At 32.6% G+C, this 13,677-nt stretch overlaps 1 protein-coding gene across 1 annotated transcript in view; it reads left to right on the forward strand.

Moving 5' to 3' along the window:
- Positions 1–13,201, forward strand: part of mirr (iroquois-class homeodomain protein mirror) — a 61,985-nt gene extending 48,784 nt beyond the window's left edge. Inside the window, exons 3-5 of the mRNA XM_070653599.1 lie at positions 3,874–3,980; positions 11,359–11,657; positions 11,726–13,201. Of these exons, the coding sequence (XP_070509700.1) occupies positions 3,874–3,980; positions 11,359–11,657; positions 11,726–12,507 (1,188 nt within the window). The 3' untranslated portion in view covers positions 12,508–13,201. The remainder of the gene's footprint in view (positions 1–3,873; positions 3,981–11,358; positions 11,658–11,725) is intronic.
- Positions 13,202–13,677: the final 476 nt, after the last annotated feature.

Consider the following 13,677-nt stretch of genomic DNA (forward strand, 5'->3'; position numbering starts at 1 on the left):
AGTGACGTCTAAAATGTGGCACGACTAACTAGGTACCAGTTGTATGCTTGTATGCCGACTTATAGAATGACTAACTTGGTGCTAGTTTCACGCGATCTTAGCGCATTTCTATTGCCTTGCTCTTTCTGAAAAAGAGTCCTATATTACTTTATTAAGGTCTTGGTCGGTAAGAGAGCTTGCACTCCTTTAATATACTAGTTGAACGTGATCACGAGCTTTATTCTAAGCTTGATCTAATCTTCAGACCAACTCTTGACCTACTTGGGCCTTATAATAAGTGAATAGCTGATTATTTACAGCCATTCCCTAGTGGACCGTTAGACCAAGTCATTAACTAAACATTGACTAGCCTTTAACTAGTTAAATCATATTTTTGTCCACTTTGAGATCAAAATACAATCCACAAACACCTAATATCCACCAATAGAATCAATCTATTGACAAATGATCATCAAAAAAGTGGCCCGAAAATACCAAACCCACCCAATAATATTTAATCTGATGTTAGATATAAGAAAAAATAGTAAAATTGTGTTCACAATAGCATGATTGCATTAATTTAGGCCCCGAATGATGGAAGAAGAAAATTTATTATAATTAATGATGTAGCTGAATATTAGTAACAACATTTGAAAAAAACTGTATACAATATCCCATATTTTATATTTTTCTATATCTAAATACACATTTATTCATAGCTCAAAAAAAGCTCAAAATTGGATAATGTTCTTTTGTGTGTTTTGAATCTTTTCATAAAAACCTTAAATAAATAACAATAGCAATGCTAATGTTAATATTCACATTCCCTACCAGTTAATACACATTTCCCTTTTTCTCACTCACTCTATAGCAGCTAGATGCATATGATTTATTTAATGGAAAATTGTTGCCAAAATAACTTGTAGATAATGAAGTAATTAGTTAATATAATCATTAACTCTAACAATTCAATTAACATTTAACAAGATGCACTTGCATAAATTTTGAATAATTTCTCTGCGTGTATTATTTTTATTTTTTTATTGCCCAAAATTCATGTACTGATTTTTGACTAATAATAATGTAATTAGCTACATGCAAGCCTGTATTTCGATAAACTATAGCTTAGAATAAGCTATGAACATGTTCAAAATGAAATTTATTACTAGATTCTTGAATTTTTTTGAGTATAAAACTCATTTCATTTTTATTGCTGTATAAAATAACAATTTAAAGAAAATAAAGTAAAAAAACAAGTAAATGATGAAATATAAAATGTGAATGATAACGAAGTGTTTAATGTTGTGTTGTTTTATTCACTTATTCAATTAGCTTATATATTTTTCATCATTTTTTTGTGCAAAAATAAATTTTTTTTTGTTTCATCAAAAAAGTTCTCATTGATTGTAGAGGTCATCGGGTCGTCTTTATTCTACTTCTTACTCCAAATACACATGTCGTTATCAGCATGGACTGAAAAATTATTTTTAGAGCATTTTTTGAGTAAAATTACGACTTTAATTTCACTTTGATTGACTATGTGGCTTTATTGTTGAGTAAATCGCGAGATCTCAGTAATTAGACATCGACGGGAGCTCGGATCTGAAGCATTAGCTCTGTCTTATTAAGATATTGGCTTATTGATTGGTCTGGTAGCTTAAAACTATCTCTAAATGCTTTAATTAATGATTTTTCTCCGAATTCTTCAATTTACTTTAAGAAAATTTCCCCTCGTCAAAAGTTTGAATTATTATTGACCGTTAAATTTCAAAATAATTTTGACCGGTAATTTTCTAAAAAAAACTTTTTTCCGTGAAATTTTTAATTCAATTCATAAAATGTTGCAGCTATGAATTTGAATTTTCAAAAGCCGTTGGGATTTAATTTGCAAAAATTCGTTAAAAATTCAAGTTTATTGTACCAATTCCATAGTTTTCTGTCAATCAAATACTGATACCCGAGTATACAAAGAGCGTGCTCAGTTTTGTGAGCACGCTTCTGAGCATGCTCAAATTCATCGTTTTACGTGCTCACCATAGCATGCTCAACTGAGCACGCTTATGAGCACACTCTGAATGTGCTCTCGAAAAATATAATATTTTTGAGCGTGCTCAGGTGAGTTTTTGATTTTGAGTATGCTCATGAGCATGCTCAGTTGAACGTGCTCACCTGAGCACACTATTGAGCATGCTCTTGAGCACATCTTAAGCATGCTCATGCAAAATGGCATTTTAAATATTAGCATGCTCATCTGAGCATACTCCTGAGCATGCTCCTGAGCATATCTTGAGCATGCTCGTGCATTATGCCACATTTTATTTTGACATGCTCACCTGAGCACATCGTTGAGCATGCTCATGAGTACATTCTGAGCATGCTCATATATTATGTCACATTTAATTTTAACATGCTCATCTGAGCACATTGTTGAGCATGCTCAAGAGCACATCCTGAGCACAACAAGAAAATGTGGTTTATGAAATTTCAGCATGCTCACCTGAGCACATCGTTGAGCATGCTCAAGAGCACACTCTGAGCACAACAAGAAAATGTGGTTTATGAAATTTCAGCGTGCTCACCTGAGCACATCGTTGAGCATGCTCAAGAGCACACTCTGAGCACAACGAGGAAATGTGATTTATGAAATTTCAGCGTGCTCACCTGAGCACATCGTTGAGCATACTCAAAGCACACTCTGAGCACAACAAGAAAATGTGGTTTGTGAAATTTCAGCATGCTCATCTGAGCACATTGTTCAGCATGCTCAAGAGCACATCCTGAGCACAACGAGAAAATGTGGTTTATGAAATTTCAGCGTGCTCACCTGAGCACATCGTTGAGCATGCTCATGAGCACATCCTGAGCACAACGTGGAAATGTGGAAAATCTTGGAAAATTTTATGAAAATTATCCACTTGAAAATACAGTGAAACACCGAAAAAAATAACCAAAAAACTCTTAAAATTAATCAGTAAAATACATAACATTTATATATGGTTTTTGCCATCTATAAACTATTAGGTAAAATACAGCGGTGGCGTAATGGTTAAGGCGATGGTCTCATATAGCAACGAAGCGGTCTCAGGTTCGAATCCAGGTGTAAGCGAAATTTTCTAACTTTGGTTTTTTCAGATTATTAATTAAATAGGATTTATTACAATAACATTTTCTAACAGTACTAATATTATAGGATGCATTCTCTCTCTCTCTCTCCCCCTAAGTGAAATTAATAAATTTTTTTTAAATTTTGCATATTTATACATGCTTAGTGAGCACGCTCTAGAGCATACTCTTGAGTATGCTCATTGAGCATGCTCCTAAGTATGCTCTAAGCATGCTCAACTTTATGTCACATGACACTTTTCAAAAAATGTCTTATGTCACACCACATTCTAGAGCATGCTCACGATGTGCTCTGAGCACGTTAAAAGAGCATGCTCTCTGAGCGTGCTCAGAAGCGTAAAGTAGTGACATCAGGTTTTGTATGAAAGAGCATGCTCACACTAGCGTGCTCAGCGAAAATTTGAGCATGCTCTTAGCGTGCTCTTTGTACACTCGGGATAACTGGTCAAAAATGCGCCCAAGTCCATCAATATCACGAGGACTTCCAACATTATTTTTAAAAAATTGAATGTTAATGTGACAAAAAATCATGTCTCGTGTCACAAAATATTATCATTATCAGCATATTTAAATTAATTTTCGTATCGCTCTTGCTTCACAAAAATATACAAACTTTCTATTATCATTATCAGTTGCTTCAAACATTCATTTTCGCTTTCTTTAAAATAGACACGACAATTTAATTGAATCTACATAATATTATTAATGATTCTTAAATCATCATGTTAACATTGTAATAAATTGCTTTGTTTGTTTCAATTTTATTTACAGGCTGCAGCCGGTTTAGACTTAAAAGAAAATTTAGCTGGAAGTCCATGGCCTTATCCTCCCGTTTATCCTGGCTACGATGCTGCTCTTGCTGGTTATCACTTTAATGGGTAAGTTTTACAAGTTTATATGTTATATTTGGGGTAATTGAGGGATTTCCTAAGGATGAGTGTGAGTTACATGCTACATATGACTTGAGGATCCTTCGCGGAACAATACCGAACAGCACATGTAACGCTTAAGTCCGCTACGTTGCTGTGTTGTGGGTAAGACGTGTAGTTGTTGTGATGGCGCTTTGATGTCTTTTTGTGGCTTGTTTTAGTCATTCGGGAATATAGTTCCGTCTTAACTTGAAGTTGCAGACAGAATTTAACTCAAAACCAATGATTATGCGTCACAGCACTTAGAATCATGTGTCAAAAGCCAGCATAGGAACTAAAATACAGTAAAATTCAATGACAGTCTTTGATTCAAGTTTAGAATCTATTCCGATGGTCTGGATTGAGCCTGAATATTTAGACCCAATCCAAGATGATCACTATCTACAGCTTATGATATTTAATATTGTCCAACAAGCAATAATCTGAAATTTCCTGAAATTCATCGAATCTTTTAACAAATACCAAAACTTACTGACCAAATTGATCATCCATTATCGCTTACTCATTCCAAACATTCATTTTATTCATTCCCAGCTATAAAAAATTACCGCAAAAACACGAAAAATTAGCCAAAAACCTCTCATTTATCTACCAAAAAAGCCACCTAGCAATAATATCATTTTCGACTTGATTGGGCTGGATTTACACGTAAATCTGAAATATATTCCAAGATAATCTACCACAATTTTTATAAGACGTTGTAGTCGCATAAAATTTTTAAAAGATAATCTTCACCTTCACTCCTGTCGGCAAATGGATTTTAAAGCTGCTTCATAGACAACGTCGCTTTTACTTTCTGGGAACTTTAAAAAGACACAGGCATTAAAAATTGATCTATCAAAAAGAAGTAGCAGAAATATATAAAATTAAGGCTTGACATAAAATTTATGTGAAAATTCCTGAAACAAGTATGATGATAATAAGTCACATAAAATTTAAACAAACAAGCTTACTAAATGAATGAAGGACACCGCTACCGAATTTAAAAAAAAAAGTTTAACATTAAAAGAATTAAGATTCGTACAGATCTTTAAAATATTTTTAATGTTCCTTTTTATGGGCCTCTTAAATCTACTTCTCATTCCTTTATAAAAATATACAGCTACAAAAGAAAAAATGTTGCTTAATTTTTCTCTCGGCATTTATAATAATCTTGGGGGTCGTTTGCTTATTAGGTAACGATGAAAGTAGGCATTTTAAGCAACTTTCCATCGTTGATGACATAATTTGGGAGGAAGCAGTAGTAGGCAGTCTTTTAATTTTCGATGCACACCTTGTTGGTTAGCCTTGACTGAATCCACACACGGCAGAGCACATTTCAGTGGATTTCCAAACAATTCTAATCGACACACAGGCTACCCACCAATTCTATAAAGCGTTGCAGCGAGCCTGGTACTTGTACTACATTAAGCTACTCAACTTAAACTATGTAGCTATTACTGGTAATGAGAGCTATCTCTCTGAGTATACGTTACAAGACTACAAGACTCAGATCCTTCATCCCTTTTTCTAGATAAATACCAGAGTGGACAACTTTGCATAATGTTTGGTTAATAACTAGACCGACGGGTGACTAATCCGATATTTCATGGAATTTTCGCAGAAAATATCCTTAGTTAACTGTAGGTCTAATTATTAACTAGACCCTATGTCAAGTTATTCACTCTGTTAAAGATATGCCAATACAAGGTATACCCGAATATACGGAATTTAGTATACAACGATGAAATTTGTAAAATTACATTTTCAAATTTTAACACAAATAGCAAAAATTACATTTTTTTTTAAGCTTTAGTGGATTAGATTAGTAAATAATCAAGCAATTGCAATGCTTCTGTACTAATAAAACTCAACAGAAACCTGAAAATTTTGCAAATCAAAATTTCAAATTTTTCTTTCATTGTGTTAGTGTTTACGGCAAATTGAAGTTTTTGACGGTTAAAAAATTCAAATTTCTGACGGTTAAAAATTCAATTTTTGATTCTTAAAAATTCAATTTTTGATTTTTTAAAATTCAAATTTTTGACGGTTAAAAATTCAAATTTTTGACGGTTAAAAATTTGAAACACTTTTGCATGAGAATATATCTTGGATATATGAGATATATCTTAGCATTACGTCATAACCGAATGACATTTTGGCAAATTATTCCTTTGAGTAGCTGTTGCCTGTCGTTAAATATTTTATATTTTTGTTGAAAAAAATATATATTAAAAGATTAATCAGAGCTACATTTATCACTTTGTGATGACAAATCAAACACAACAAAAAATCTTAAACTTTCTTTAAGTAATCAGGCACAGAGAAAAAAATGAATTTTTTGAGCAAATCTTTCTTTGTTTTTCTACAATGTCTAATGATTGCTAAGTATTTTTTCATTAGCACACAAAAATATATATCTCATCCGTGAGCAGGTCTGAAAAGTCAAGAAGAAAAAAGACAAACTAATGAACAAACAATTTTGTTAACAATAACATGAATTTTTCTTACACTACACTCGGTGAACGAAATTGTTAATGGTTATAGGATGATGTATGTGATGATTGATTAAATTTGTATAATCTTTAAAAATAACTTAAAGCCGCCTAGTTTTCATGTATGTAGAACATTCAACCCACCAGATATATTTTTCCTTGCTTTATTTTTCTCTCTTTTTTGTTATTATTTTATCAGAGTTGATGCAATTTCATCTTAGTGGATGTGGATGTAGGGCAAATATTTTAGTCAACACCCTTTGAATTTAGACTTCTGTCGTTGATCTTATTATGTCAATTTGTCTAATTCTTCTTGTTAAACTATCAGGAAATTGCAACATTCTTTTAATACTTGAATTCTAATTAAATAGTAAGCTACAGTTCAGCTTGTTGTTTGATGTGCCTAAAATTAATCTTTACGTCGTCATTTGTCTCAACTTCCTTAAAGTTGAACAGCATAAAAATAAACTCAGAATTGATTTTGTTGAAGTCAACTTAACTCAACTCAAATGACTCCGAGTTGACTAGACTTGTGGTCGACTCCGAATAATTTGGCTATAGCTTTTCCCGATTGTCACTTATTGATGTGTTAGGTTATAGCATTAAGACTGATGTACTACTAAAGAGGATACAGAAGATGTATATTTCATATGTTGCTCTTTGTCAATACTCTAATAGCCCAAGTGATAGCTCAGTGATAGAACTCAGTCATAGACAGATTCGACTGGAAATTGTACTACGTGGGTTCGAGTTCCAATCAGTTGAGTACAGTTAGATTTCAAGCCCAGACTCCATCACTTGTTCTTAAAGTATACAAATAGTCTCTGATGATTATCCTAGCCATTTCACAAGTTATCCAATTAAGAGTTTTCGAGATTGAGACCGAAGCTGGGAAGTCATCCCAAGACTTCCCAATCTTGATCTCGAGAATTATCGAGATTGGAACTTCGAAGAATTCTCTTCTAGTCTCTAGCTCGGTCCCAGTATCGACCTTAATCTCATTCTAAGTCTCAGTCTCAGTCCCGGTCTCAATCCAGTCTAAGTCCCCGTTTTAGTCCTGGTCTCAGTCTCAGTCTCGTTCCCAAATGTTAATCGAAACCGAGACTTGAAGAATCCCTACAATCCCAACCAATCAACTCTGACTGTTCATTCTATTATTATATTATTATTATTGAATTGAAGCAGTAGTTGAAACTGCATTGTTAAAAATCTTATTTAATGAACAATGTTCTTATGAAATACATATTTCTTTTATAATTTTGCAAGAGCCAACAAAAAGAGCAGCAACAACAACAACAACAGAAGAAAAAAAAACGTGTAAAGAAGCAATTTTTCTTTGCAACGCAAATTCAATTACCAGAAAAAATTGTTGCAGAGGCGTTTCAACTTAAACTTTATATACATTTACATAAATACACAATGAGGTATTCAGACAGAGAACTTTATCTTGCATATTATCTCAAATTCATTACAAAGGAAATAAAAATGCGGTTGCAATTTGAATAAAGATATTATTGGAATATTGCCGTAAAGAAGAGAACTACTTGATGTCTCAAAAAGTGTTTATACCCACACGATTGCGATTTCTCTGTTGCCTTCTTGCTGCATGCTTCAAAAAAAATATTTATTGAAATTGATGCGGATGCTTTCTCATTCCTTATCATCAGAAATGATCTTTGTGCTTCTTTTTTTTTGGGGAAACTTGAAATGTCATTCCATAAAAATATTCTGTTCCTTTTTTTTACTCATTTAATTCTACTAATGGATCTATACATTATTATCTCTCATTAAAAATGCAAAAGGAACAAATTTGATCCTTATACGCTATCTCTCACACCTGCGTATTTTTGTCGCATTGTAAATGTGCATTTTTATCGCCTTTTTTCCAAATACACACGCAGAGGACATAAAAAAAGTTGAATTTTTTAAAAACTGCATAAATTTTTTTTGTCAATTGGACAATTTGCTGATTGTAAAATTGTAACGGAACTGTTGCTCTAGAACATTACATTTGCAATGCTCAACAATTTGTAATAATTATTGTATATTCGCATGCGAATAACATAAGCAGTAATAAATCAATTACTCGATTTTATACTTGTCAAGATTTTATATTAAATACACAGAGAGTTATGTAGTCAGTCAGTTCTAACATACCTACACAAATTTAATTGATATAATAAAAACAAATTAAACGAGTTTATATTTACATTTATGAAGAGTTGAGATCAAGCAGCAAAAAAAAATTACGCATTCATGACAAATTGCTTGTGATCATCAAATGGTGTTTACTCATAAGCAGTCACATTCATTCATACAATTTCATTTATTCGGTTCTCCGTTCGTTTTATTCTTCTGATTCTCCATATACGCAATCTCATAAATATCAACAATTTTATATTTTATTTTTTTGTATATTTCAAATAATGTAAGCCAGAGAATTTCTTTCACATTCATTACCGGAAATTTAAATACAAAACGTTCATCATTCAAAATGAATAAAATGTGAATAATCAAAATATTTTTGTGTCTATTAACACATAAGCAGTAGTTTGGGGGTCGTTCAGTTATTACGTAATGCTTTGAGTAATTTGCTTACTTACTTACTGGAACCATGCTCCAATTTGGAGCCTAGCTTTTTACAAAAGGTCTTGCATCTGACTTTATCTAAGTAACTATTTTAAAGATGCGCGGGGGAAGTAGGTGGTGGTGTTGTTGAGATTTTGATACGGCTCAAAGAGATTTCTCTACTAAGGAAGAAGGTGGATCAAAAAGAGATTTTGGCATTGACACCGTTCACTTATCACGTACCGCTTTTAGTTCCCCTATTCAAATACCCTTAAGTGGTCTTCAAAAACCGATTTTACGAATTACCAGTTCTGTTTGCATTCTGTTGCTTTCTTTGAATATGATGGGTTCTCAGATACTTACTTACTTACTTTGCTGGTCACATAGATCAATTGTGATTCATGACCTCTCATAGATGTCGTCTCAATTTGTCTCTATTACTAGCTTCCATTTGTCAATTTCCAATACCAAGTACAACACTATCTCTATTGAGTTTGAAGATGATAGGTTGTAAACTTTACCATTCCTATCCTGATTGTGGTTCTGCCACTCTTCAAGCAGGGTTTAGATAAGCTTTATCTTTTGAAGTCCAGAGCTCGGTCCTTTTAGCCTGCGGTGCATTTAGTGGTAACAGAGAGTACGACGAGAAGATATGCACTTGACATTTGGTCAGCTTCCGAGTCAGACTTCAGCTTCTCCAATTCTCTAAAGGGAGTTAACTTAGTGAATTGGGAGATACAGTGTTACATTCGGTATTATTAATTGACAAAGGACAACCAGCGATACAGTCAGCTTCAGGCACTATCTAAGTGAGGCTATTGATCACAGTTGATCTGTCAGCCACCAAAATAAGCAATTGATGAATTAACATTCTCGTTACGTAACAAACAAACGCCCCATCCATGTGATATACAGAAGAAAAATGTGTAGTGCGCCTCAAACATACAAAAAAATGTGAAATTTTTTTCTCTTAAAAATTCTGGACACATAGCGTCATGACGTATTTTTAAGAGTCATTAAAATAGTTTAACGTACATGCCTTCCAACTTTAACATTTTCAACAATATATCAATTTCATTTCTCGTCTCACTGTCTCACTGTCTCTCGTCTAATTAGACTGGTGTGATGTCAATTGTCATTTTTTTATTGCCTTTTATTTCCACATTTTTATCTCTTTTGACGTTAATAATTTTTTAAGTGCTGCAATTTTCTTTGGAAAATTTTGTCATTGTACGTTAATTCCTGTCGAAAAAAAATAATCGGAATTGCTGACTACGCAAAAAAAATAAATAGATTCCCATTATTAAGCATTTATTCATATATATGAATAACGACAAAATGTCCTATGAATCTGCCACGAAAACTCAAACAGATGCCTTTTTTTGTCAATTCCTGCATATTGCAAAACGATTGAAATGCATTTGAAAGTTTGAATTGTTAAAAAATGATCTATTGCTGCTATATGCTGAGATGAATAAAAAAAAGTGCATAAAAAATTTACTATGTGCTGTATATGCTTTCTATTTCTTCCCGTGTGCAACATTTTTTTTTCGAATGCATTGAAGTTAAAAACTGATTTTGACATTTTTTTAGAAATGAATGAATGAATGAGTAATCAATATATGCATCCACAATGTCTCCTGTCCCTTTTTTGCGAGCTGTTCTTGCAAACTACAGCGAGAGACTCTTTTTAAATTAATTAATTACCAGCGACTGAGAGAGGCAGAAATTGTCCATTTTATGAAGCCAAACAAAAGGAATGGGAGGATGGGGAGGTCACCTCTTAATGTCTGGTCAGCTATTAAAACTCACCACTGCCAGGCAACCTCAAAGTTGCCCAAAATTACCGTATAAATAATAAAGTTCGTGCACATAATTGCAAATATGGTCGTTTTTGAGAAGCATCTGCTGAAAATTATCCAATTTTTCATGGTGTAAAAAATTGTCCACAATAATAAAGCGAGGGAGTGAGTTAATATCTCTCAGAAAAACTTTTTTTTCGGCAACAGCAGACCTTCAATGATTGTCTATGAATCTGCTTTCATTGTTTTTTTATTAAAAAATTAAAGCCTTTTTGTGGCCTCAAACCACTAAACCAATTTTTTGTGGTAGATAACTGCTTTTCACATTTCATAAACATATCCTCAAAAATATGTAGCAACACTCTTGTCTCTCTTTTTTTTTCATGTGCAATGAATATTTGTTGTATGTGTACCTAATAGTTATTGCGGTTCCTTTTATCTCACCATTAATTTTCAATTTTTAACAATTTTTATCTTTACCAGCTATCCAATGGATTTGAATGGTGCCAGGAGGAAGAATGCAACGCGTGAGACAACAAGCACATTGAAAGCATGGCTCAATGAGCACAAGAAGAATCCATATCCAACAAAAGGGGAGAAGATAATGTTGGCAATTATTACAAAAATGACACTAACACAAGTGTCGACGTGGTTTGCTAATGCACGGAGACGTCTGAAAAAGGAAAATAAGATGACTTGGGAACCGAGAAATCGCGTTGAAGATGATGATGTAAATTTAGATGATGATGATCATAAAAGCAATGATGATAAAGATCTGCTTGGTAAGTAAATTTATTATTATTGTCTTAACTTCTTTTATCTTCATTATTATTTTCTTACCCAAATGTAGATTCTGGAACGGCATCAAGCGAAGATGGCGATAGACCATCAAGAATGGATCTTATGGATCGTTCACAAGGCAATCATGGTGATTGGAATGAATCACGTAATGGTAGTGGTCCAAATTCACCTGACATATATGATCGTACTGGTAATCCACATCCGGCACATGCGATGTTTAATCCATCAGTTCTTAATTTACGACCTCCTCATCCTGGTATATCGCCAACAAATCCACCACAAACAGTGAGTGGAAATACAAATCCAAATGTTAGTAAACCTAGAATATGGTCATTAGCTGATATGGCAAGTAAAGAGAATAAAGATGAAACACCGAATCCATCAATAAATAATGGTAATTCATATAATGCATCTGTACATGGGAAGATCTTATCACCATTAGCCGCAAGAGGACTACATCCACTACATCATCCGTATATGCGACCAGATTTATATAGGAATTTTTATAGTCCCGCAACTGCTCATTTACAAGGTAGTCCACACGATACTGCAATATTAGAATCATATCAAAGAACTTTTAATGCAACGTTAGCCCATAATGGACTTTCTGGTACAGTTCCATTAAGTTCAGTACTTAAAGGATCACCGTTTGGTCCATTAAGTTTAACAACCGTATCAGGTGTGAATCAACCGACAGCAATTCCACCACCAAGAGCATCGTCACCAGCATCAAGTACATCATCAACACCCGAACATAATACACCAGAAAAGTCACTATCATCAGCTGCTACACCCGTGACTCCAGTTCCAATAAATGTCACAAAGCCATGACACTAAAAGCGTGACAAAATATCACTGGAATGGCATCAGTAAGCAAAACAAATAAGAAGCATTAATTAATTTAAAAAATTCAATTTTATTGCGCGAATTACAAATAAAAATATAAATTAAATTAATATGATAAAAATGATGAAAAAAAATATTAAAAAAAATTGAATGGGACAATAAAAAATAACATAAATGAAAATGTGATTTAATTTTCATTTAATATAAATTTCATCACATGTTCTACGTGGAAACAGGGTAACTTGAAAATATTTTCATTGCAAAACAACAACAAGACACAAAATAACATTGATTGATACATAAACATGAACAACATATATAATTACATAAAATTAAGTAACATCATACTTACAATAAATACACCTATTCTGTTATTAAATGTTCTTTTTTTTGCAAAACAATTGTCATCAGAATTAATGATTTGGTTCCATCCAATTAATTCAACACTCTTTTATTCGATTGATTGGCAATATGAGGAATGAGGTGAAATTTCGTAAATTATTTATTAACTTTTAAATTTTGGAATCTATCCAAAAAAGTTGACAAAAAATGTAAATTTCTGTTGTAAATTATTACCGAGAGGATTAAATTGTTTAAAAATCCGCTTCTGAGATGATCAATTTCATTCCTAGATGACAAAATATTCAATGAAATGATCAAAAAAGGTTCAAAAAATTTGTCATCTCGGGAAAAATTTCATTCAGTAATCCGTTAAAGCAAATTCAAATTTTAAAATCCGACAAAATGGTTCTGAGATGATCATATTTCTTCCTAAATGACAAAATAATCAATGAAATGATCAAAAAAGGTTCAAAAAAGTTTGTCATCTCGGGAAAAAATTCATTCCCTCAGTAAATCTTTAAAGAAAATTTAAATTTGAAAATTCGGTTAAAAATATTTTCGTTCATTAAAAAAAGAAAATCGATACTTATACTGATACGTCAAACGATAGCAAATAAATGATCATATCCTATTTTTATTGAGTGTATAACTAAGTTCCAATGAGAAAAAAAAAATATGATGATAATCAACGAATAAACAAGAAATAACAATAAATGAATGAGAAGAAGTAAACCACATAATAATTAATTTATCTCTCCCCTTTTTGTATACATTGATATATGTATAAAATGAATAATTTTTTTTTTCAATAAA

The sequence above is a fragment of the Chironomus tepperi genome, unplaced genomic scaffold, assembly GCF_022539635.2.
Source record: "Chironomus tepperi strain 1889 unplaced genomic scaffold, CSIRO-AGI_Ctep_v1 contig_68, whole genome shotgun sequence".
In the NCBI taxonomy this organism is placed as follows: Eukaryota; Metazoa; Arthropoda; class Insecta; order Diptera; family Chironomidae; genus Chironomus; species Chironomus tepperi.